General features: G+C 38.8%; 1 protein-coding gene across 2 annotated transcripts; it reads left to right on the top strand.

Annotated features, from left to right (window-relative positions):
• The first annotated feature begins 2,274 nt into the window (after positions 1 to 2,274).
• Positions 2,275 to 27,687, top strand: LOC108425223 (metal transporter CNNM4). Of its 2 annotated transcripts, XM_017693729.2 has the most exons (8): positions 2,275 to 3,688; positions 5,845 to 5,988; positions 8,201 to 8,335; positions 8,461 to 8,630; positions 14,848 to 14,944; positions 16,767 to 16,856; positions 19,041 to 19,216; positions 24,100 to 27,687. In XM_017693729.2, the coding sequence occupies exons 1-8, from the start codon at positions 2,302 to 2,304 to the stop codon at positions 24,520 to 24,522; spliced, it is 2,622 nt and encodes an 873-aa protein (XP_017549218.1). In that variant the 5' UTR covers positions 2,275 to 2,301; the 3' UTR covers positions 24,523 to 27,687. The 2 variants fall into 2 exon arrangements, with proteins under 2 accessions (XP_017549218.1, XP_017549219.1); XM_017693730.2 differs by lacking the exon at positions 16,767 to 16,856.
• Positions 27,688 to 27,717: the final 30 nt, after the last annotated feature.

Raw genomic sequence — 27,717 nt, forward strand, 5'->3', positions numbered from 1 at the left:
CTGCCTATACTTTTATAGTTCACAGTGAGCTATACTCTGTCCCTTAAGAAGTATTCTTCTTTACTGGTTAAGCTCCTTTTTTAATTACACTTTGCTTTTCTGTGTTTAGACTCCTCTTTTTGATTCATGCTCCTCTGTTTTTGCATTTGCATTTTTTTTTATTTACACTCTTCAGAGCTCTTTATGCACCTCTGTTTTTGCTGTTTTTATTAATGCTCTGCTTTTCTGTGTTTATGCTCCTCTTTCTTTCTGTGAACTTCAGTTTTTAATGCCATTTTATAGGCGTGTGGTGTACATTTCACATCATCAGCTGGAGCTGACTTCAAAGCCTGACAGCAGAACATGGCTGAACGCTTATAGCAACAGAAGGTGTCAGTTAATGAATTCATCTCAAATACAGTATATGGCCAAAGTTAGTGGCTCATCCACAGCACACAAGTTGTTCATTCATTCCATCTCACAAACATGACATAATGTTTCAATCCTGTGTCCCGATCCCCTGAGTTAGAAATGGGTTAGAACTGAAGCACAAAGAAAGGAGTGTAAACAAAAAGGAGAGTAAATTAAAAAGAGTATATGAGCAGAAAAACAACGTAAAGAAAAAGAAGTGTAAACACAAAAAAGAGGCAACTAAATAGAAAGATGACTGTAAAAGCAGAGGGTAAGATGCCACGATCTGCATGTGTTACAACAGCATGGCTGCATAGAGTGCAGTTGCTAGACTGCCTTGGAAATGTCACTTATTAAGCTTAAGATATGACAACAAAGGCACTGTGACAGGGGTGTCACTAGACCAAATTGGCACACAGTACATATATATCTTTGCAGTTTGTATTAAGCACAGAGCTATGTAATAAGTACACATGTAATCAGTTAGGTGACAGAATTTCATGATCATGGTCAATTGTCAATTGAATTCAGTAAATTCAATCAAACTATGTGCTGAAAGCTTAAAAAACTCTGTCTCTTGTTTTCTTTTTAATCTCTGATCTCCATCAAATCTGCTCCTTCAGTTTCTTTCTCTCCCTTTTTTCCTGTGTTTAGTAATACTTTCTTTTTTATTAAACTCACAAGAGTTTAATTTACAACAACTCATGGATATGAGAGATGAATCAATTCTTTTTTTTTTGGTTTTAACTGGTAAACATCTCATCTGACTGGCCTCTTAATTTCCACCTACAAGGAATTAAGGGGTATAAAATTATGTTATGATCAACAATATAAGACCTTTTCACTGACATCAACTTACTGTACACAATGTATGGTGAATACTAGTGTCAGTATTTTCAAATATGAAAAATATAGAGACAAAGAATATAAACAAGTGTTAATAACGTTTCTATCTCTGTTGCTCGTTCACACTCTAAACTCTCACCATGAAGTGAAGTTAAACTAGTTGGCTTATCAGCTAACTAGTTAATGTTAGTGTCAGCTCAACCCCATTAGTAAGCTAGCTAGTTAAACCTGATAGCCAGCTATACTGACTAGAACGTGTCACAAATCCATATTGTATCAGGTCTGATATGATTGGCTTACAGTTTTTGGTAGTCTTTTACTGCGACTAACGACACTTGAATATGATTTCAGACTATCTGATTACATTTTACAGTTAGTAAATTGTAGGTTAAGAAGGGTAAAGTGGCCATCCATCGCTTGAGTTTCTGGGTGACCTTCTCACCGTGGACCTCTTAACCTGATTTGTGCCTTTGATCAGCTACAGGGCCAATGGGTTTGACTAACACCAGTAGAACCCGCCTTATCGCGCCTGTGCGGCAGCTGATTGGCTAAAAGAAAACTGTCACCTTCCCAAGTGCTCTATTCAGTGATGCAATTTATCTTTAGGATTGTTTTGGTCCTTGAGGTCGTCTAAGCATCGAATCTAACATAAAAACACCCCAGTCATTTCCTCTGTCCTTAGGTGTTTAAAAACAGTATAAACGAATTACCGTACTCAGAGTTACGGCCGTGTCATTGATCTTATTATGGGGTTAACCCAGTATGGACACAGTATACATTCATACTTAACGATCGTTGTTATTAGGCTTCTGATTAATCATAGTTAGTTTAGACTGGTTCGGTTCAGCTGGTCAGCTGTGATATGAAATAAAATTATTGCTTTCTGGGCCTTAGTGACGAATCCATGAAGAAAAAGACAACATTAAACTGACACAGCTATATATAAAAGACCTGACACTTCTGGTGGGCGTTACCGGAGAGCGTGTGGGGTTATCCCAATTGTAGAGGCGGGGCTTGGGATAAGCGCGTGACGTCACCCCTCCGCCTGCCGAGAGTGAAACAAACATGGCGACAGAGTGGAGTGGACAAGGATGTATGCTAACTTTAGTCGTTTTCCTCTGGAGCTTTGTCGGCGGGCGGACGGATGGAGTGAGCGGCAGCGGCAGCCAGATATTTGGCATGAGGCTAGAGAGGAGCGACAAGCCGGCCACCACGACGGAGGACGGCGTCATTCAGGTGACGGAGGAGAGCAGCGTCCAGCTCAGGTTTTACGGGCTGCAGCTCAGCTCCGAGTCGTCGGCGCACATCAGGTTCACGGAGCACGGAGGAGACGGCGGGGACGGAGCTGTGGACACACACGCGCCCAACAGGACTTGTGTAGACTTTACCAAAGACATTGGCGTGGGCGCCTACATGAACGTGAGCGGTCGAGGCACCTCAGGTGTGGTGAGTGTGAGCATTAAGCCGCTCCGTAAGACCGAGAAGGAGAGGGAGTACAGCCTGTGCGTCAAGGGTCCGGAAGAGGAGTGGTACCTGTTGTCTGAGAACGATGGCAGGTTAAGGGTGGTGGAGGAGAAGACCTCTCTCCTGCCCCTTTGGCTTCAGATTATTCTGGTGGCCTGCCTGCTGGTCCTGTCGGGCATGTTCAGTGGACTCAACCTGGGGCTTATGGCCCTGGACCCAATGGAGCTTCGGATAGTTCAGAGCTGTGGCACAGAGAAAGAAAAGAGGTATGCCCGCAAGATCGAGCCCATTCGCAGGAAGGGCAACTACCTGCTTTGCTCCTTGCTGCTTGGTAACGTGCTGGTCAACACCACACTCACCATCTTCCTGGACGATTTGATCGGCTCTGGCTTGGGTGCTGTGGTGGCATCCACTGTTGGCATTGTCATCTTTGGTGAAATTGTGCCACAGGCCCTTTGCTCTCGCCATGGTTTAGCAGTGGGTGCAAACACCATCATGCTGACCAAATTCTTCATGCTCCTCACATTCCCGTTGTCTTTTCCCGTCAGTAAGCTGCTGGACTATGTTTTGGGGCAGGAAATTGGCACAGTGTACAACAGGGAGAAGCTGGTGGAGATGCTCAAGGTGACAGAGCCGTACAACGACTTGGTGAAGGAGGAACTCAACATGATCCAGGGTGCCTTAGAACTGCGGACCAAGACGGTGGAGGATGTGATGACACCACTGAACAACTGCTTTATGATCCGTTCTGACGCTGTGCTGGACTTCAACACCATGTCCGAGATCATGGAGAGTGGCTACACGCGAATACCTGTTTATGAAGATGAGAGATCTAACATTGTCGACATCCTTTATGTCAAGGATTTAGCATTTGTTGATCCAGATGACTGCACGACACTTAAAACTGTCACCAAGTTTTATAACCACCCTGTCCACTTTGTCTTCCATGACACCAAGTTGGATGCCATGCTAGAAGAGTTCAAGAAAGGTTAGAAAGGCCTTGCAGGACCCAACATGATACCAATGTGATAATTTAATAAAAGTCACAGAAATATCAAAATAGCTCTATGCAAATTGTAATCAGTGATGACTTTGTCAGCCTGCATAGATTTCTTTTGTGCTCATATTGATTTTGAGCCTACATCCTTGTGCCCTGCTGGAAGCTGAATCAATGACCATATGGGTTCTGTATCAGTCTACCCTGCAGTGCTTCATGCAATCGCATTAATTATTGAAACCATAAAAGTGGATGATGCTGTCAAAAGCAGCTGTTGGCTTTTGAGTAAATATGGCTCGTGTGAAGAGCGTTGTCCTGTTGGTCAACATTCTTTTGTGTCAACAGCTAAATGCTTCACTTCAGAACCCGCTGTCTCTTGCAAACACAAAATTGCCTTTTGGTCCCATAGTCACTTTTGCCTGTTTGACAATTATGTGGTAAGATAAAACTAGGCAAACTATTTACATGTGCAGTATGAACACATGGGAGTAAAAGTCCTTGGCTCAGCAGGGCAGAAGGACATTGAAACAGCTATGTACGCACACTATATAAACAGCATATTGGACACGAATATCAGATGTTTTGAATGTTTTGTTTTTTAAATACAGTTGTTAATATCTCTTTAGCACAGGGCCAGTTATTTAAAACATCTAGATCCATGTTGAGTGTAACCAATGTCTGTGAAAAAAGATTACTCAATAGTATTTATTTGAGCCCACTTCACACTAAATCCCATCTGAAATTATTACAATACTGCATTATCAGCTACCCCTAATCCCAGAGCTTTGTGTTGATACACTGGTTTGATTATGGGTTTGTGGGCTATGGTTTGAAAGACTGAGTGGCAGATTTAAGGACCTCCTATGGGTTGTCTGCTGAATAATCACTGCTGCACTGCAGGGATATTTCACAGGAGCAGCACTGAAGTGACATGGATGCTTCTTGTTGTTTGCACTCCCTTTAGTTTTCTGTTGAAATCTGTAGACATGTCATTAACATGCTTCATCCAGTCTTGTCTGACTCAGTATAATGTTTGTTTAAAGTAAAATGCATGAAACTTAATTGTCAAAGAAGCCTATTATGATAGTTTGTTGTGACTTCATTGTGATGTAATCTGAAGCCTTGGAGGTTCATATAACCATTCTAGGGGGCCTTTGAATTACCACAAATTATGACTACCAGTGTGCTCTCATTTGCAATGTCCTGTGCCAGCACACACTAAAATATATTAGTATGTAGCATGCTTATGACCTTGAATGCCTGTAAGGATGTTAAATTGCAGTCAAGTTGCACCTTAACTGTTACCTAACTGTGTGCTCTTTACCCAATATTAACCTTTTTTTAAAATGACAATGTACTTGTTAAGGATCCTTACTCCGAATAGGCTTAGTTGAGTTTTTTTGCTGTTAGAATGTTTACTAGGGATCATATTGAGGACAGATTCTTTTCAGTGCTGTGCCCTAAACTCTGCAGTGTTTCTAGCTGAGTCCCACTGAGTATTAAAGCTTTAACTTTTAATGCCATACATGAAGCTGTCCAAGCTTAACTGTAGCAGTCTTGTCTTAACAGTTTGAAAAGGTCAGCACAGAAGATTTCTCTGCTTTAGGCTTCTTCACCCTCACAGCTCATTTATCCTTATCTCACCCCTGGCATCTCCATCAATTTCTTGTGTATATTTGGCACTTGGTATATTTGTGCTCAGCTCCAATCTCTGAAGTTTAATCATATATTAAGCTGTTTTAATCAAAGCTTAATTCAGAGTCATGCATTGATTAAATTGTCAATTTATGGTAGCAATAAGAGCCAACTGATGGTTGTACAATGGGGCTTCAACACTCAGCAGCTGTAATCAGGGCCATTAATATGTGGCACCTAAATTGTAATTTAGTTTGAAACATGGTAGGCAGACTAGAAGCCTATTGATTGGCTTACTGTTTTAGTTAGACAAAATATTAAATATGAAAATGACTGAATCTTTACCACATTTACCATTTTTTCTACAAAAACAGCTATTTGAAGTCTAGATATAGAATATCCTGCAGATAGATCTTATAATGTTAGAATTCTGTAACTAAGTAAATGTAACCTATTACATCAAACTGTTGGTGCCTTGGCTCTGAAATATTTTCCCTCTCCCTTCAACACAGGTAAATCTCACCTGGCCATAGTGCAGCGGGTGAACAATGAGGGAGAAGGAGACCCCTTCTATGAGGTGCTTGGACTTGTTACGCTAGAGGACGTTATCGAGGAGATCATCAAGTCTGAAATCCTGGATGAGTCTGATCTCTACAGTGAGTTTCCATGAAGAAAATGTTTTGCTTTATTATTGCTAGATGGCTCTGTTTTGGTGATCCAACAGCTACACAATATAGTGGTTGTTAAAGGAATGGAAAATCTCAGTCTCAATTTTTTACTTACCCCAGAGGTTTTTGATCATCCAAAGTATGTTTGGTGTTAATTTTTCTGTAGTTTTGCGCTTCATCTACAAAGCTGATGTTGCTAACAAACACTACAAGTCAGAGGTCACCAGTCTTGTCTGCGAAGTGCCAGTGTGCCTGCAGGATTTGATTCCAATCAGTCTTCAAACAGCTGATATGTTGTATGAGGTTCAGTCCTGCTTGGTTGTAATTAAAACCTGCAGCTACATTGGGCTTTTGCAGATAGGATTGGAGACCTGTGCTAGAAGTCCATATACACCCAAATCTTTTCCATAAACATACATTCATAAAGATAGATTACCTGAAACCATGTCCAAGGTTGTGCTGACGGTTGTTGATGTAATTCAGGACACTGTGTGACTTACTGTGAGTTTTAAGGATGAACAAACTTTTGCTGTGTTGCTGAATGCTGGGGCATTTTTGACAACAAGTGTTATGCTGAATTCCATCTCCCCTGCAAAATCCAACTGATCTTTATGTGCATGCACACCATGCAGACATACACTCACTAAGCACTTTATGTTAATAAATGTTGTTAGTTTATGGCATGTTAGTGTGTGTTGCTCTGGCACATGTTGATCGCACCCAGCAGTGCTGCTGGAATTTTTAAATAATGTGTCGACATGCTGTCCAGTCTTTTACACACTCCTACCTTTGTGGTCCATTTTGTAGATGTGAAGTTAATGCATGGTTTGTGTTTGTCATCTTGTAATCCTTGATCTGTGGTCACAGGATGCAGTTGGCTGGATATTTTTGGTTGGTGGACTATTCTCAGTCCAGTAGTGACTGAGGTGTATAAAAACTCCAGCAGCACAGCTGTGTCTGATCCATTAATGCCAGCACGACTGAGACTGACAGTCCACCAACATTTCACTGTCATTGCAGTGCTAAGAGTGATCCACTACCCAAATAATGCATGCTCTGTGGTGGTCCTATCGGGGTCCCTGACTGTTGAAGAACAGGGTAAAGTGGGGTTAACAAAGTATTCCGTGAAACGAACTGATGAGTTGATAAAATGGACAGTGATTATATAAACAAGAAAGTGTTGCTAAAAATGTGGATGTTGAGTGGAGGCACTAGGTTAAATTTGCCTTTTCTGTTACGTCTATTTAGAAACGTATATCTTCAGTTCAGAGGTCTCAAACATGTCTTATGTAAACTTTGAACACCCCTGGTCAGTTTGTGCTTTGTTAATTTTTTTTAATTAACAAAGTGAAAATAAGTTAACACACTCTAGAATATGCCATTTTTTTTAAATATGCCACTTTCCTGTTCATTTGTTTTACATAATTTCTATTTATTTGCTGGACTTTAAAATAATAAAATATATCAAATGTATATTGTAAATGTGAAAGAAAATAATCGTGGAGGCCACATTTTATGTATTTTTCCCAATATGTTAAATTCAGCAATAATTAAAATTGTACATTAAAATATGCAGAAGTGCGTGCTCCATAAGGATGTGTTAACTTATTTTCACTTAGAAAATCAACAAAATGTCATTCAAGCAGATGCCCCAGAATTTTTGCAAATGGCTGTATATGCCTGCATGACATGCACACGTGTGAGTATGGATCTGAATTTAGCACAGCACCTTTATGTTCAGCTACACAGTGAAGTTTTGTTTGTATTGTTTTTTTTTCGTAGTAAATAATACTGTGTACTAAACAACATTTAAATCCAGTGCTAAACTGAAGGAGCGACATTTGGACATCCAACATATCATGGCTGGTCGACTACTTTTGGAGTCCTTTGATATTGCAATATCTCCCTTTGCAGTACTGGTATCACAGAAGGCAGCATCATGTAAAGGAACCCTTAAGCAGTTGCTAAATGTCAGGCTGTGAGCATACTGACCAATCTCAGACCTTCAAGATGAGTCTTCTGTGTGTTTTGTGTTCAAGGCAGTCAGTCCAACAAAAGGGAGTAATTTTAATGAAAATAATACAGGTTCATTTTTAACAATGTCATATCACAAATATGTTCACAATATACGGAATATACACAATATACGAAATATTTTGTCCATATTGCGCAGCCCTAACTTGTTTTTTTTCTCTACTAGCTGACAACCGAAATAGGAAGAAGGTAGACCCCAATAAGAACAAGAGGGACTTCTCAGCCTTCAAGCAAGAAAGTGAATCCAAGGTGAAGATCTCTCCCCAGCTCCTCTTAGCAGCTCATCGGTTCCTGGCCACTGGTGAGTTCATGGCTTCAACCATGTTGAATCTTATGTTTCTTTGTAATTTTTTTTTTAAATAAATATTAAAGTGTCGTTGTCTGTCTCAGTGAAATTCTTGGGCTGATTATTTTGTTTCTCATCAGAGGTGAGTCTCTTCAGTCCACTTCAAATCTCAGACAAGGTCTTACTGCGAATCCTCAAGCATCCAGATGTCATTCAGGAGATCAAGTTCAATGAGAATGACAAGCGCTCTCAGCAACACTACTTGTACCAGCGTGGGAAGCCTGTTGACTATTTCATTCTCATCTTGCAGGTAAGCTTTGGTCTCTGGCCTGAAAAACAAGAGTCATCATTTATAACCCATGGATGTAACATAAGTTAGCAAGGCTTAAAAGTCCCCCCAAAAAACTCCAGTCAAGTATATAGATGTGTGTTGCTTGTGTGAAGAACATACTGTAGATCGAGATCATGCCAGTGTCCCTGAAACTAGAATACATGTTGTTTTTACTGTCATTTATTAAACTGGTCAGTCACTAGGCTTACCCTGGACTGAATGGCCTAGTTGGAGTCATAAAGACTGTCTCTGTCTGTGTGACAAGAACAATCTTTCATGTGTGTGCTTTTTCTGGACAAGTCATTCGCTTGACTTGTTTGTGTTAGTGACAGCTCATGGGTGCCCTTCAACGCTGTTTTTGCCCAGGGGCTGAAGTTGGTGTAGTGTTGCACATTGAGAGGTGGTGCAGTGTCTGTGTGACCTTATTGTAGGATGAGCCAGTGGAGGCCCAGCTGCATTCGCCAGGCCTGCCCTTCACTAATTGATCCCTCTTACATAAGAGAAAGCGAGAGAGAGACTGCCCTTCTGCATTTGAGCCTGTGCATCAGAGCACTAATCCCACCCCCTCTCCTGCCCCCTCACTGCACACAAACAAACAATAAATCAATGCTTCATACTTTCAGTGGCTCTATTTTAGTAATGATACAATTAGGTAGGATCATGGATAGACAAACCCTGATAAATAAACTCACTGATAATTAAACCCTTTACACGAGATGTCACAAATAAGACAGTGTTATGTTAATAATCCTGTGTTAGAATCTTACACTGTGAAAAATTGCATGTTCACTGAGAGACCATAAATCAGTGTAAGAGCTTGCTTCGATCGAAGCTGGTGAAGGAAGAACAAGAGGAAGTCATCCAGCCTCCTGAGGCTGCGGAGGCGCCATCTGATCCAAGCCAAGGATCTGCCAATCAGATTCTGGATTTTCTCAGCGCTCTGCAGTGTCTGGCCTGTTAACTCTCCAAGGTTAACCCTCACAGGGCCTGCATGCTCAGTAATTATGCTCAGGGATCAGGATTACCTCCCTCTGCGCAACGTCACATCATGTTCTCATGATGTGCTTGCTGTGCCACGCAGGACACAGCTCCTACAGGAAACCTCGTCTAGCCGTATGTTACGTCACTAGTGCTCCAGACCTTATGTCTGGCTGCCTTAATCCCCAAAAAGCTCCTCCAGCTCGTTTACAAACAGCTGCTAATTTCTGATGTGCTGGGCAAAGCATGACCTTAAGTGATTGAAGGAAAGAATATATGAGCAAAATGGTTGATTTTTGTGTATGAATGTATAAATGTGTATGTATAAAATCTTAAAAAGAAATTGCCATATGGGATAAAAAATTGGTTTCTTAGTGTATACAGTGGGTGAAATAAGTGTTGAACACATCAATTTTCTAAGTAAATATATTTCTAAAGGTGCTATTGACATGAAGTTCTCACTAGATGTCAGTAACAACCCATCCAATACACACATGCAAAGAAATCAAACCATAGATGTCTGTAAATTAAGTTGTGTAATAAAGAGAAATGACACAGGGAAGAAGTATTGAACACACTTACTGAAATGTATTTAATACTTCGTACAAAAGCCTTTGTTGGTGGTGACCGCTTCAAGATGCCTCCTATATGGAGAAACTAGACACATGCATTGCTCAGGTGTGATTTTGGCCCATTGTTCCACACAAACACTCTTCAAATCCTCAAGGTTCCGTGGACTCCTTCTATGAACTCTGAGATTTAGTTCCTTCACTAGGTTTTTAATTGGATTCAGGTCTGGTGATTGGCTGGGCCGTTCTAACACCTTTTATTTTCTTTCCCTGAAACCAATTGAGAGTTCCTTGGCTGTGTGTTTGGGATCGTTGTCTTGCTGAAATGTCCACCCTCATTTCATCTTCATCATCCTGGTAGATGGCAGCAGATTTTCATCAAGAATGTCTTGTTACATTTGTCCATTCATCCTTCCTTCAATTATATGAAGCGTGCCAGGGCCATATGCTGAAAAACACCACCATGATGCTCCCACCTCCAAAATTCACTGTTCGTATGGTGTTTTCGGGGTGATATGCAGTGCCTTTTGACCTTCAAACATGGTGTGTATTAAGGCATCCAAAGATGTTGGTCTCATCTGACCAGATATATTCTCGTAGTATTTCACAGGCTTGTCTAAATGTTGTTGAGCAAACTTTGAACGTGCTTCAACATTCTTTTTCTTGCGTGGTGAGCGTGCATACAGGCTATGGCGGTTGAGTACATTACTTACTGTTTTCTTTGAAACAGTTTTACCTGCTGATTCCAGGTCTTTCTGTAACTTGTCGCAGATGGTTCTTGGCTCTTGGACAACTCTGTCTGAAATCCTGCAGGGAGTTCCTGGTCGCGGTCGTTTATGGTGAAATGATGTTCTTTCCACTTCCGGATTATGGCCCCAACAGTGATCACTGCAACCTTCAGTAGTTTAGAAATTCTTCTGTAACCAATGGCATCAGTATGTTTTGCAACAAAAAGGTTGTAATGGTCTTGAGAGAGCTCACTGGTTTTACCCATCATGAGATGTTTCTTGTGTGGCACCTTAGTAAGGAGACACCTTTTTATAGGCTATAAGGTTGAACAAGCTGATATTAATTTGCACTAAGTGGCAGGATTGCTTTCTAATTACTGATAGATTTCAGCTGGTGTCATGACTTTCCATGGCTTTTTGCACCTCTCTTTCCTCCTGTGTTCAATACTTTTTTCCTGTATCAGTTCTCGTTGTTACACAACTTAATTTATGGACATCTATGGTTTAATTTCTTTGCATGTGTGGATTGGATGGGTTGTTAGACATCTGGTGAGAATTTCATGTCAATAGTACCTTTAGAAATATATTTTCTTAGAAAATTGGTGACGTGTTCAATACTTATTTCACCCACTGTATATGAGATATCTGATTGGTATCGGTTGATACTTAAGGGATCAGTATTAGTAATTGCAATCACTTAATTCAAACCATTCTGTTAGAAATGGCCTGCCAAACAGGGATATCAAAGATGAAGAGCTTCCTTTAGAGTGTCGGTATCCGAGCGTAGTGCAAATGGAGCTCTGCAGATCTAATTTCTGTTTTTTCTCTGAGGGGAGAGGGTGACACGTTGTTGAGGCAAAGTAGATGGAGAAAATATGAGGACTAAGACACCAGAACCTGTGTGTGTGTGGATTTCAGTCTGCCTATGCACTATTCATGCTGTGGTCTGGTTTCCTAATCCTAGGATTACTGCTCTCATGTATCTCACGCATTTTGTCATGTTTGGGTCATCTGGCCTATTCTGAAGCAGGTGGATCCAATTTGGTGGTGCTGTAGGAAGTGGATTCAAGATAGTCTGTGTGATAAGTGTGTGTAGACATGCATGTTTGATGCAAAGAACTTTGTTTTTAATTTATTGCATTATTCAGCAGAAACACCTTAGCATGGTTGCAGCGAGAGGCTTTGGGTTTCAGTAGCTCAAAGGGAAACTTATATGTTTAACATTAGTTCAGGGAGACCAAAAATACAAACAGAACAGGCCAGCTTCATCAGATCAATCATTTTCCACACCTGTTGTAGTTGATGGCTGTAGTTATGGATAGATTTGTCTTTGTGTTTGAAAAAATATCCAACAAACCAATGCTAATATGTTCCTGTACATATAGTTTTTCTACATGATCTTGCAGGGTTGAGCAATGTTCATTTTCCAAATAGCCAACAGTTAATTTAAAACATCCCAAGAGATAATATTATCATTCATATTAAAATAAAAAAAAGACATCTGCAGTGTATCAGCCCAGTCCTCTGAGCTCACCAGCTGGTCCACACTCTAACCTAGCTTCTAGTACTTCTGTACTACATAATAAAGGTTGTAAATAACTTGGTTCTATTGTGTTATAAGCTGGCATAGAGGTAAAGTGTGGACCAACGGGGGGGCTAGGGGACTGAGATACAGTGGTCTACAGGCCTAATTTGGTTTCTTTGGAAAATCAAAATTTTATCATTTAACCATAGAGTGACATTTCTTTGTGACCCACTGAAGGGGAAATATGTTGCTTAAACGAATTATTTGGCCAAAAAAAGCCCTTTCGCCAATTTTATACTTATCCCATGTGTAGTCAATCAGCCAAATCAAATCTTTTGTGTAAGTTCATCTTCAGAATGTTTCTCAAACTGTGCAGACCACATTCGGGTCTTCATTAAGGTTGCTGTGGTTTAGAGCAGAGAATGACGTACTGTGAAAATTAACAAAACCTTACTGAACTCTGTGATTTCAGCAACATCTGTTGAACCAAATTAACGTTCATGTGTGTCACACAGATCACTTTCATGATTTCTGTTGTTTCTAAATAAACATATATCTTCATATATATCACATATTCAGAACTTCACAATTAATATTTATATATGAACAGGAACAATAGGAATTGCAAGCCTAATCTGATGCATCCATATGCTGCACACATGCATAGATGAGTGAGAATTTAGTGTGAACTAAAGTGAACACCTGCTGTAAAATAGCTTTCTGTTGCATTTAGGAGTACCACACGTTTTATTTATTTATTTTTTTGAATTATTGTAGTTTACAGTAAGTCATACTGTTTTCTAAACTATACTGACAAGACTGTGAAATCTGAGTGAAGCCCTGGATGTGGTTTAAGTAGAGTGTTAGTGATTTAGTGAGATTTGGGTGCCTGTTGACTTCTAGTTTTTGAAAATAACACCAGAGCTAAAATTAAGAAGCAAAATTTGGACACTAAACATGTCTTTGCTGGTCAGCTATATCTGGAGTGAGTTGAGAACTGTGCATTAGATTTTTTGCCCTACCATTCCTTTAAGTATCTCTTGCTGTCTTCAAACACAGACTGAAGACAAATCTCTTTACACAGCACTTAAATGAGCATTAAGTATTGATTGCAATATATTGTGCCAAACTTATATATTATATTGTTTTACACTGTAAATTGTAGTTTACTGTATTGCATTGCATTGTATTCTGTGTTCAGCTCTGCTCCTTTTCTCTTGGTATCAACAGTGACTATTTGTTTCTAGCAGCATTTGAGCTCAGGATTGTCTTTCTCTCTGACCTATTGGTAACTAGCAAAGATACTTTCTCTAGATAGACAAAGCACTTCTTGTAAGTCGTTCTGGATAAGCATCTGCTAAATGCTGTAAATGTAAGGTATCGTTGAATGAATGTTCACGCTTTGAATTTCCTTTGCAGTGTTTCTCATTAGTGTGTGTGTGTGTGTGTGTGTGTGTGTGTGTGTGTGTGTGTGTGTGTGTGTGCATTCTTTTCATAGCAAGTACTCATTACATTACATTACATTACATTTACATTTAGCAGACACTTTTATCCAAAGCGACTTACAAATAATGAGGTACTCGCATTTGTATATTCCAGTAATGGTTGTTTGTACTGGAGTGAACCCATGAATAGGATCTTTCAAATATGCATGCGTGATTTGCTGGTCACTTATGACACTGGTCGAGGATGTCAGGATATTGTTAAATTGCTAGGGTTTGCAAACTCTAGTCCCAGAAAACCAGAGTCCAGCACAGTTTGTTCATTTTCATGGTCGTTTTTTCATTCTATATTCACTATTGAATATCTGTTGTCAGATTCTTTCATTATTCATATTGCTTTTGTTGTATTGTTGTTTTGCTATTTGGTGTTAGGATAGGATAGGGTCCCCTTTTGAGTCTTGGTTCCTCTCAGGGTGTCTTCTTCGTGCTGTTAAGGTGTTTTTCCTTGTCGCCCTTGCCTTGCTCATTTGGGGCTTTGGGCCAGATTACTTTAAAGCTGCTTTGTGACAGCACTTGTTGGTACTCAAGTGCTATACAAATGAATTTGAATTGAAGAGAATTAAATAGTTGGTGTCTGTAGAACAGGAATATCGCCAATTTTGCTAGAACTCCTATTCTGCCCTCCAGGACTGCCATCCCTGCACTAAACTGTGACCTCTGAGTGGCTTTTGAGCAGGGGCTTAAATAACAGTCAGTGGCGATTGTCCGTTTGAAATTCTCTTAATTCTTTTAGCAGGTAGGCTTTTCTTTACTGGAAACCTCATGGTACTTATGCCTCCCAGTCACTCAGGAGCCACCAATAAGAGCTGTTGTCAAAGTAAAAGACAAAACCTTGTCATTTATGCTCTTTCTAAATGCAGGTTGCACTCTATTTCTTCTGTCTCTCTCATTCAGGGCCGGGTGGAAGTGGAGGCAGGCAACGAGAACATGAAGTTTGAGACTGGCCCATTTTCTTACTACGGAGTCATGGCATTAACTACTCCATGCTTGGGTAAGTCTTTACATCTTTTGCTTTGAAGCGAGAAATCACAGTCCCTCTAGTTTAAAGTGACATTCGGTAATGATACATTTAATCATAATTCCTAATACTTGAAGCTGAATCAGATGATTGTGGCAGTACTAAGCCTGACTGGTTCACTGTAACCCACCAAAATATCTTGAGTACAAAAGAGTCTCATAACTGTTTCTGATATTAAATAATTGTGTTCAGTGATAGTGTCTGTATGGCTCTAAGCACTACAACAAAAGGAGAAATCAAAATAACTTCAGTGAATTTTCACATATTTTGTAATAAATAACAAATGTGACACAATCTTGTCAACATGTATTTCTACAGTTAAGGTCAATTTTTCCTCTGTTATTTGTCTTGAAATGTATTCAAGTTTGCATGAGTGACTACTGCATTACATAATAGATGTGACACCAGTAAACAAGCTGCAGGAACTAAGAACTCTACTGTGGTGACACCTAGTGGCTGAATACAGTACTGCGTGTATACTGATGTCTGTGTCTATGCTGCATTTTCAGCTGTCCTTCAGTCTGTGTCAGACTTCACCTCTGGCATTTTATGTGTTGAGCATCTGTCCAAGTGTGTGCCTGCATGTGTTTTGATGTACACAATGTACAAGCCAAGCAGCAATGTTAAATGTCACTGATGTTTTATTTTTAATATTTTTGAGGAGGTAGACCAGAATATTTTTAATACCCCTCTACCAGATAATGTAATCTTTAGTGGTTATTACAGAGCCCGTAATTTATTTTAGTTTACAAATTGTGTTTTAATTTAATCTTACTGGTCACAGCAGTAACATACTTCCAATGAGGTTAAGTGACTGACTCACTAAATTATATCTACCCACTAAAGTTGAGTTTCCTGATAGCAGTTTGCATGATTATAATGCATATTTTGACTATCCTGATTGATGCACCAATTTATTTACATTTTTGTTACATATTTTCTTTTTATATGATATATTTATTTAAGTCTTTTTGTTCAATCTTTTTGCAGCAAATATTTTATAACCTTTGAAAATCTATGCATTATTTGTTAATGTTCCGTTAATCAATTTTATTGTTTCTGTATTACAATGGCAAGAATAATCAGTTAATTAGCAATTATTTTGTTAATGGAATTGTGATAACTCCAGACTTTACAGGGAATATCAACTTTCAGAGTGAGTCTGATGTGAAATGGTGCATTGCTTTTTGGTAGCCTTTTGCCTTGCATCGTCCTGAATGTATGTCTCTACCATGAATATAAACTGAAAATCTGTTTTAGGCCAAAACCTTTGGTCACTATACTATCCTAAAACAATATCTCAGGCATTCGATAGTCTATTTGTGAGTATTTAATGTAATGGCTTTTTAAGAGGTACCTTTTAGATGCATTAAATGCTTCAGACTATCACCACTGCTGTAAATATTTAGGATACATGTAAATTTCTTTAGAATGGAGCATTTCACATCAAACCAATCTGAATGACTTTGCTTACATCTTAACAATTGATTTTTGCAGGGCTTTTGCAAAAATCTTTGAAATTTCCTTTTAGTAACACTGAACAGGGCACAAGTGCCTGAGATAAACTCACAATAAGCAGCTAATGACATATCTGTTTTTAAAAGAATGCAGCGGTGCGGTCATATCTGATCACTTCGTGCTAATATGCGCACAAGTCACAACACTAGACTGACAGAATGCAGAGGAAAAGCTGCCCAGCACTGAGATTTTGATTTGTAATGGACCAACTATGAACTGTTTAAAGATCCTCTCTGTCTCTCCCCCTCTTCTCTGGCTATTGCTCCCCCTCTCTCAGCTGTCACCCCCCCTCTCTCCCCCTCTGTGGTGTCGCCCCGGCCGCGGCGCCTTTCTCTTAAGAGGTTTTCTCTGTTCTCTCGCTTCCCAGGTAAATCCCTGCATGTTGGGAGCTAACCCAGGGGGAGGAGGGGCAAACTGGGTGGCACTAACATGGGAATCAGGGTGGAGTGGGTGGGCAGGGTTTAAATTGACAAACATACAAAAAAATAAAGATCAACTTTTCCCAGTTCATCTTATCACAAGCCCTTGTCCAACAAGTCTCATCTTGGATGTCTAACGGAGTCTGTAGCTAAAACCTTAAACATTATTTATTTTGTTTATGTTAATGACATGTAGAAAATATGTGTAATAATTAACCCATGTTCAGCATCTTCTTACTTGTCCATAATTTACCTATCCGTGCTCCACTAGCAACAACATTTGGACAAGCTTTACAGACCTTTACATATTTTTGTCAAAGTATCTAAATTTAGAGGGCATTTCATTTCAAATGATTTTTATTTTGCATGCATGCAAAAGATTACACCATAAGACTACATCAGATCCTAAAAAGTAACTAAAGGGCTATGCTACAATGTTAAAAGGCTAAAAGCCATAAGATACTACAGTAGCTAGTTGTGTATGCTGTAATGTTTGCTAGGTCTAGGATACTGTGGTAATGTGATATGTTTTATGACATTAGCTAGCGAGAAACATGCAGTTAGCTATTGGGTGAATTTTCCATTTTGGCTGTGAATCAGATGTTTGTTACAAAAACTATTTTGTAATTTCACTACAAAACTATGTCTGAGCTATCCAGTGTGTCTTAACTGATCTAACAATGTGATTTTTCCCATGCATACAAAATCAATATCATTTGAAATTAGTAACACTCTGTATTTTGGCAAAACACCAAGTGATTCTATAAAAATATTTGTGATGTTGAATGAGATTTTGAGATCCTGCAAACCTTGTCCAACCTTGTAACATTTGCTTTAAGAGAATGCATTTCTGTCACAGTTTCTGTGGAAAAATCCATAAGAAAAAGTGTGGATAGGTCAATTAACTGTTGGTGTAATGTAGGCAATGGCTGGACATTTTGATTATGGTGTTGTAGGTTAGAGAGTGAAAAAATGACGACTTGCTGGACTTGTGGACAGTGGCATTGATTCTCTGAGTGAACTGAATTGCAATCTGGAGTTCTGCTCCTCTCTTCTCTTCTCCTAAATCACTTCCTCTGCCATGACTTCACTCAGCCTCTCTCACCCTTGCCGTTGCACTGGATCTGATCGTGTGTAGATGAATCCAATCGTAGCACCACGTTTTCTCACATCAGTCTTGATGCTTTGTGTTAAATCAGTGAGGCCTTTCTTGAATTCCAATAATTATCTTTAGTTGTCAGTTGGCCCAGTGCCAGAGCATAGAGCTTTTTCCAAAACCATGGACCTTTATGACAGAATGTCAACATAATGGCACACAGTCAAAGCACTGCTAAAAAAACACATTAAATAAATACTTAAAGTTTTTAATTTAGTGGCTATGTAATATATATGTGCTTAAACTCAGTTTTTGTCTGTTCTGTAACTGTTCCCATCACTTCAGTCACTTTGTGTGTCACTGTAATAGTAAGCCAGAAATGCAAAAAAAAAAAATGGAATTTCAGGTAAAGGCAGTTACTAACATTACCTGTAGGTGGAGCCAGTGGAAGGCAGTTACTAACATTACCTGTAGGTGGAGCCAGTGGACTAATACATAGTTTGTACAGATCAAATGTAGTAGACATCAACATACTGTACCATTATGTCACTAATGTTTTGTGTACATGTTCTAATGTACATGTTTTGTACCTGTATTAGTACAGGTGTGTATGATGTAGATAGCTGAGCTAAATCTGGTTGTAAACATATGCCTCTGATTTGCCTTTCTCATGCCAGTGCCCAATCATTTGCATCACTTCCCATTCATGAGTGTGACTGCTTGATCCTTGTTGTTGGTGTTGTTGCTTCTGGTGTTTTCTTGTTTAATTTCATCTGAGTAAGTATTACTTGACCACATCATATTTGGACTTGTGTCTAAGATGAATGTGTGGATGCAGTTTATGTAAGCTTATTTGACTTCCTGTAAAAAATTGTTTGTGTGTGTGAGCACGATGACTAAACTCATACAAGAGTGTATCTGTGTGGTGTGCATTTTTTGGATGTGTTGGCGTGTTCTCGACCTGTGTAAGAGAGAGAGTGTGAGCATGCAATTTTTCATCACTGCGTGACCTCACATTGTTTTCTGCATGTTGCAGAGTTCCGCTCGCCGTCGCACCTGAGTGGCCTGAACCGCTCTGCCTCACTGAGCTGCACGGAGAGAGTGGACACATTGTCCATCAGTGGCAGCAGTTCACAACTCAATAATGCCTCCATCCCTCAGTACATCCCCGACTTCAATGTGCGCGCCCTCACTGACCTGCAGTTAGTGAAGGTAGGAGCAGCAGTATTACACAAATTTACTTTCACATTACCAGGCTGATCACATACCAAGTCTGATTTTTTTTTTTTTTTTTTTTTTTTTGCCTCACTGTAACATACATTTTTTCAGAACTGAGTAGGTGCACAAATCTGATCTTTTCACAATCTTAGTCACTTTAACTACATTTACATTATAAGCCACATTGTTCAATTGCTTGATAGTTCACGTTGTATATGTGAGAGACTACGTTCTGTCATTATGTGAACAAACCTGTGTCCTGAAATGACCCGCATACACACATTATTTAATTCAAGTTACATACATTATGAACAGTAAGCAAACTAACCAGGAAGCCCTCCTAGAGATAATTTGCTCTGAACACCTCTCAGCTGTTCACTATTAGTGCAAGACAAAGGCATAGAAGGGTCAAATGCATTGCTTTTGCATCATCTTACTGGCACTACTTGTTTAGTTATTGCTGATGCTCTGATTTTTTTTTTTTGCCTTAATGTGACACAGATTTGATTTGTTCAGAGCTGGACAGATGCAGATTTGATATTCTTTTTTAAATAGTTCTGAACTTGCTCCCTGATTTGAAAAGGTCAGATTTGCTTGTGCACACAGATCTGTAAAAAGTCAGATACGTGTCATATTAAGGCAAAAATCGGATTTGTGCCACTTCAACCTGGTATGACATAACAGCTGGTTGCAGTTATTTAAGCTGACCCCAGTTATTTTCCAAGTTTGTTTCTACAACCAGACTGTTACATTCCACACAATGAACAAATAAGGACAACTAATTTGCAAATCACAATTATTTAAATGGCAATTATTCATCGAAAATTTCATGATTGTAGCAGGCCTATGCAACACAAGAAAGAGTAGCTTGTCTAGTGACGCACTTGCTAAACCACCTTTGAGCTAGTTGTGTGTGCCGTCCTTGTAGTGGGGGGAAAAAAAAATCATGTCTGCTCTAGAGACAACATAGACAATCATCACCTCCCTTTGTAACTTTGTAAATAAGATTTATAATAAGCTACACATTAGCTTGATTGCCAGTCCCTGCGTGAACTATTCTGTTCAACTAGAGCTGGAGCAGGGTGGGTAATTGCACTGGAGCCCCTGGTGACTGGCCCCAAATTTTTTTTTTTGCCCATCCAGGCTCAGACTGCCCTTCAGGAGTACTGGAAGATTTTCCAGCTGGTAGTCTGACCTGTCAGTTGTGCAAAAGATAAACTGAGCTACAGTAGAGTGTGGCCACATCCATTAATATTTGAAAAATCCTTCTCCATCCCTCTGGTCCCTGTTTTTTCACTTGATTATTCTTTTTAAAGCACATATATAGTATACAGGTAATCAACAGTATTAAATCAGAGATTTGCAGAAGACTGTAACTAATTATTAATTAAATAATTAAATTATTTACTAATTAAAACTTATTTTATTTTTCCTCCTTTTTCACTTTGTTATTAATGTCACAGCTCATAGTTTATTCATGATCATAAGGTGATGTGGCACCACAACCACCCAACACCCCTCCAAACAACACACAAGCACCCCCTTACCCACCCCCTGCTTTGAGTAAAACAAAAACAAATATAACAGATACAAAACAGAAGAAGTAAAGAGAAAGGGTGAAATAACAATAATAGTAGTAATAATAATAATGATAATAACACTTAACAATGGACAAACTGGACATACAGGACAGACAAATGTAAACACTTAACAAAACAATAAACAAAGCGGTAATGCTATCTAGTTAGTTAACTAGACCACAGCACGGCAGTATTCGCAACTTTGCTAAATGGATAACAGGAGAAGAGAGGTGGAACTGAGAAAAAAGCGTGTCTTCAGAATAAATAATTTAGCAACAGAGCAACAGGTCAGTCTAGCCTCCTGTACACACCTGTCTACCTAGCTTTCTGCTATTGCTGTTTACCTTCATTCACAATGTCATTAACGATGGCATGTTCAGCGTTCGCTTAGAAAAATAGACCAGTTTCTGCGTTCATTATTTACACTGAAATGTTTAAGTTACTGAGCTGATTATGGTGCTGTCATACTTCATGGATGTGTATCAATACTAAATAAGCTATTTAGTATAACATGATATACATTTTAAGTCTGGAATCTCTTATTGTAAACAAACAAAAGCAGATATCTTAAATAATATATATATATTGTGTGTGTTTATCACACTTACCATTTCATAGTTCTAACATTAGAATAAATACAAATTAACAAACAAAAAACCTCATTGTGGTTTAATGCTAAACCATTTTCTAAATCTCTCCAGGATGAAGTCTTGTATTAAGTCACTAATCAATCCTTCATAAAATTTTAGTGCATTTGCATTTATTGTAATGTTATACAGTAAAGCAAATACATTAAATGCTAGTGAGTGGAGTGGCATGCCTTGAGAAAAAACAATACCAAATAAACATGCAAATTACTTTGCCTTTTTAAAATTATTAATTGAAAGTAATTGTTGTATGATGGGGGCCCCTTCATTTTTTTTTTTTGCACTGGGGCCCATAAGATCCTTGAGGCACTGGTTCTGGACCACTCATATTGAATTTCTTACTTATTATTTTTTCATGTTCATAAAAAGTGTTATACAAACAAATTGAGAATAAAGCCAGGGCCAAGAAATATAAATGTTACCAATTCTAGTAAAAGCTTTAAGAGCACATGCTTATAAAATCTGGGAGAGGAGAAAAGATGTAGTTGAACATCTGTTGTACAAACAGGTTGTATTAATACGTTTCAGATAAATGTGAAATGCATACCACCCCTTAATCTGCTCGTTGAGCGTGGAATCAAATCAGACTGTCTGTGTGTAGTTGCTTCCGTACATCAAATATGCTGAGGTTCACCTACAACAGGTTAATTGTGAACAGACACAACTTTATGCTTCCCATATTAACTACCAGGAACCCTAGTATGTTTACCATCCACTTCTCTAATCATGTTTTTCAACACGATTAGAGAAGGGGGACAACAAGTAAAAAAAAAAAAAAAAAAGTCACCAAATATACTTTAGCAACATCTGAAATGTGGAGTTTTACATTACCTGTTTGAGTGGAGCGACCAATGATGTTTACCTGTGACCAAGTGTGAGTGACGAAATCAGTGGTGTAGCTGTTCTGTACTACAGTAAACTCACCTCTTTCTGTACATTCTAACAAGCTTTATCAGCATTAAATAAAATCTGATCCTTACAGCTAAAGTGCTGTTACAGCGCTCAGTCATATCAAACAATATATAATAACACATCAAGACACAAAAGCACTGCTTTCAGTTTAAACGTACCTTAAAGCAGTGCTCAGTTTGTCTGCTGTGAGATATATTGCAGTTCAACCCTCAGACTACTATGATAGAATAAAGAAATCCAGTTGTCTGTTAGTTGGTTTCTGAATACTGTAATATGCTCTGACGTGGATGTGGTAGAAGTGATGGCAGTAAGGTGGTGTGAAGGTGGTGTTCTGAAATTATGACACTTACCAAAATTGCGGCCGTGCCTTTCCAGCTGATAAAAACAGCTCTCCTTAAACTTTCTCTCACTGCCGCATACAGATTTGTGAAATGTTCCACTGTTTGGCAAGTTTTTGTCATGTGCCGACAACTTCAAACTTGAAAGAAATAATGATTTGACAGTTATCGCGGTATTTATTGATATCGAACGATATGAATTATATCGCTCAGCTCTGCTGCACACCTTCATTTTCATTGTTCATTATTCATTGCAAGTATGGTTGGGAGATATTAAATATTATAGCATGATACTTAAAGACAGAGTACACACTACAGATCATAATATTTTGAGACACAAAGAATGCCATTTCAAAGTCATGTCAAAAGTTCAAGGCTAAATGTAATTCCCAGTCCAGGCCCATTTATAGGTTAGATCAGGGTGATTTACAGAACTTCATTTAGTCCTCAACTCATGGTTAAAACCCCAGACTTCTCCCTCATCCATGCACTCCACTGTTGGAAGTTTAGTTGCCAATGGTAAGAGATTTGCCTATTTGTTTGACATGGTGACAAGGATGCATTGATGTAATTTAGCTGCAAGGTATGTGGATTTTTAGAGAAATCATGGAAGAGAATGAGGTGATAATAAAACAATAAAATACATAGCATATTATATTGTGTTGCACTATGCATTGCTTGTACAGCCAGTAAATTCATTAGGTTCACCTCCTTAAATCCACCCTTGTTACAACCCTACTTACCATATAAGTGCAACAAACAAACAAAACTAAAACATCAGTATGTTTATTGATGTTATGACTATGTGCTGGTGCTTCACATTAGAGACAGTGTCCTTGTTTCCATAAAAGTTGGCATAGTATGCAAAATACAAATAAAAACAGAAAGCAGTGATAAATGTTCTGTATGTTACAACAGCAGGGCTGCATATTCAGAGAGTGCAGGTACTAATCTGTATCCTATTGTAATTGTGAAAGTGTGTGGTGCATTATGAAGCGCAAAATGCGACAACGAGGGCAGCTAAAGGCTTGTTTAACTTAAAGGCACAAAAACAACTTTCAGAACTGTTTTTTTGGTGTGTTCTGTCCCTAAACATTTATTAAATGCTGATAAAAGGAAAGGTGATATAGCAGAGTGACAAACATGCTCATGTCTCAACTCTTTTGAAATGTGTTGCAAGCATTGTATTTTAAATGAGCATGTCCTACTCTTTTTAAGTACAAGTTAGGCAGGATTGGACTGTCCCAACATTTTTAGAACTGAGTTTATGCTATAAATGCCGCGAGAGAGCAAAATATTTTGATTCATGGTTGCCCTCACTCCACCAAAGAGGTCAAAAGCTATGTTTTTGGAGTTGAATGCTTTATCGTTGTTGTTTTACTCTTCCTGTTCTTTCCCAGGTCACCCGTGCTCAATACCAAAACGGCCTTTTGGCTTCCAAGTTGGATAGTACCCCCCAGTCTCCAGAGAGCAATCACACCCGATTGGACCCAGCTTCTCTAGCACCCCCGACACCTCCAGCTAACTCCACAATTCGCAGTTCAGCACCACTGGCACCCAAAGAGGGTCCAGATGAGACCACCTCACTACTTAATGACAAGAACAGCCTATCCAACCAGCGGCCCAGTTACCCTCACCCTCATAGCCACCCTCAGTCCTATGCTAATACCAACTCCAACTCTAACCCTAACTCCAGCCCACACCTTCAACCCCACAGTCATCCCCACCTTCATAGTTATTCTAGCTCGAACCCTCACATGCATCCTCATGCCCCAATACACACCATTTCTCACACCCATGCACATACTGAGAGCACAATCTGACAAATCGTTTCAGGAGCTGGTTGATAAAGCTCCAGAGAGGACCACATCCACACACACACAAAAACCCAGACACATATATCTATATATACACAAAAACTTCTGCACATGCTCCTTGGCTATTTACAGACTGTATGCAAACCAGTACACAAGTACTTAAACAGATGAACTTTGGGGTAAGGTTTTTCTAATCCTGCAGACATGCCATCTTTTCCTGCTTCTGTTCCTAGATAGATAGCACTTCACTAAACTGATGTTCACAGCTACGCAGTCCGTTTCAGCATATGTGTATGTTGTGTAAAGTCAAGTTTAAATGCTACATGCTCAGTTTGAGATAAGGGGGCTATGTCTGATTCAGTCCTTTGGCTGGGTGATGAGGACCATTGCTAGAACTACTTTTGTCTGCTGTCACTCCAGACATTGCATGGTGAACAAAAATAGACACCCCTGTCTCAAATATGTTGAATAAGTGTTTCTGTAGCATGCAAAAGCCAAAAATGCCTTGGAAATCTTACTTGGGCATTTTTGAATAGCGACGTAACAATGTGTCACTAGTATATAAGAGATAATTGCAAGATGTGCACTTTTTATAACCTTAGAATCCAGACCTAAATGTTTGTATGGTATATAGTTGTCATTTTTTTTCCTCTCAGTTTTGAGGTTTTTGGACATATGACGAGAGCGCTCTTAAGCATCAATAGCCTTATGCTACTATTGCCAAGAGTACTCCATGGGAACTGTGGTGTTTGTGTTAAAGTAACCAAGCCCCATTTAGCACAAACAATATTCTTTTCAGATAGAAAGTTACATGCGGTCTGTTTTTGTAGTTTATTGCACTTGAGTGTTTTAGTGCTTTCGCTTAAGGTTGAAAGCAGGTGTAATACAAGCCAGGGTTCTTTGGCTTATCACACTACAGTTTTAGAATGTACGTACATGTACATGTTAATACGAGGGAAATTCTCTTGAACTATGGTTATGCAAATAGCTTTAAAAAAAAAACAAGCAGTTGTTTGATCTAGTATAAGCAGATGGTTCATTGGTCAGAGATCCACCTGTTTTTATCCGATGACTTTCAATCCAAGCAGAGGAGATCCAACCACAGCCCACATTAAGTACATATAATGCTGTATAAATAGATTATAAAATATTTATTTTTGCTTAAATTAATTTGTGCATGTATGATTAACTTTGGATTGTTTATATTTTATATGATTAGATATTAATATTTGGACACATCTGTCATATTTTGTTCATTTGAAAGGATACGATCTGACAAGATAGTCCAGTACTAAAGTAGTTAACCTGCCACAGTTCTTTTCAACAAACACTTCTTGAAAACATGAATATTAATTTTTGTTCTCAAAGTTTTCAGAGACATTCATGTGGAAATGCTCTAATATTCGAAGTAGTAAATTGGAATACAAAGAACTAAGAATACATTCCAGGCCTTGAAAACAACTGTAGCTTTACTGGTGCTGAGACAGAATCCACTGTGAATCAACATCAAACTGTACATCTAATGTAATGTATTGTTTTCTCCCCACACCAGACCAAAAGCTTTCTTGGATACTGGAAATGGTTCTCCCTTTCTTACGAACCTAGTCGAAGGTCAATGAATTAACCCTTTATATTAATGAAATATTGTAGTTGGTCCCCATAGTGTTGTTATATTTGCTCTAACATTGTATTGTTCCCTGATAACATAGCTATAGCATGAGCAAAATCTGGTGGTTGCAAAGCTTGTTCTGTCTGCTAGACCCAAATATTAGCTTAGGTGTTCTGCAGTTCCCATTTCATCACTTGGAAATCAAAGGTTACTATAAAGGGAGAATATTTGAATCCTTGTCTTCGGTATTCATTGCCTAGAGTAGCATCTGTGGTGTAGTTTGGTGCATGCCTAAAAAGCCCCCTGGTTCACACACTGTCATGTTAGCCAGTTAATATGTTTAGGTTAAAATGATCAACTAATTTCTCAAACAAGTGAATGGCGTTTTGTGTTTGAACAGTTTGCTGTATCTGTGTTGAACGGTTTAAACTGGACTACTGTCCCATGCTTCTGAGATATTTATAAAAGTTTTGTTGCCTTTATGAGAGGTCAAAAAAAGAGAAGCAATAGTTAGTTATTACAGGGGTTTAATGTAATGATATTGCACAAAGTGATGAAATGACTCGGATGTTACCTCAGTTGACAATGCATGTGTGTACAATTAAGTCAATATTCCTTTCGGGTTTGAACCAAAATGTGTTTAGTTTTTTGTGAACATAATGTTTATGACCATGCATTACTGTTTAACACGACCAAAGTTACAATGCCGCTTTCAAATTCACTGATAAACACAACGGCCAAAGCTTTTTGCACTTTGATCTGCCTGTATCTCCTTCAGTAATAACAGAGGTGACCCTGCTTGCCGGCTGGGTTTGCATTGGAGACACTCCTGCAGCTCAGAACTAATTAAATTCCTTTGGGCTAGAGGTCCAGTCCAGTAATCTGTTTTTAATGTTCATTGCCACTGCTCCTGAGTGACTTGTTGAGGTGTAACTGGCTTTTTCAGTACAGTGTCCTCAGTTTGATGATTTGTCAACAGTGGAGGTTAAAGATTATGAATGTTTGCAGGAAATGGGCCCATTTTCCACTGTGCATGATTTACTTGTCAATGATTGTGGTCGTGCATGTCATATGTTGGCCCATGAACAATAAAAGGCCTTGTCCAGCAAGCTAGCATAGGTCTTTTGACCACTAAGGTACCATATTATTCCTAGAAACATGCTTGTCTTCCATTTATTTGCTGTGAATTTGCCATAGCAAACTTTCTTCATTTTTACAAAAAGGATGTTTTTTTTTCTTCTTCTTTAAAGGGAAAATGTTTCTTTAATAGATTTGTGATGGAAGTTTTTTCTCCCCACAGATTAAGTTTTGCTGAGGGGTAGATTTGATGTGGTTTTCTTTTTACTATACAAATCACTGAGTTTGATTATTAATATATCTGTGTTTCTCTTTTAAGGGAAGAAGAGTGTAACGAGCAAATGTACTGTACCTCCAATTATCTTTGGTTGTTCTATTTAAAGCAATGTGTACATAGTGTTTTATAATAAATGCTGGAGAAGTTCTGATGAATATGACAATAAATCTGAGAGATCTATTTCTCTATAAAAACAGATCCCCTTGAATTGATTTGTACATGTCTGCCTCTTAAAAAT

This window comes from Pygocentrus nattereri, chromosome 18 (assembly GCF_015220715.1).
Source record: "Pygocentrus nattereri isolate fPygNat1 chromosome 18, fPygNat1.pri, whole genome shotgun sequence".
Classification (NCBI taxonomy): domain Eukaryota; kingdom Metazoa; phylum Chordata; class Actinopteri; order Characiformes; family Serrasalmidae; genus Pygocentrus; species Pygocentrus nattereri.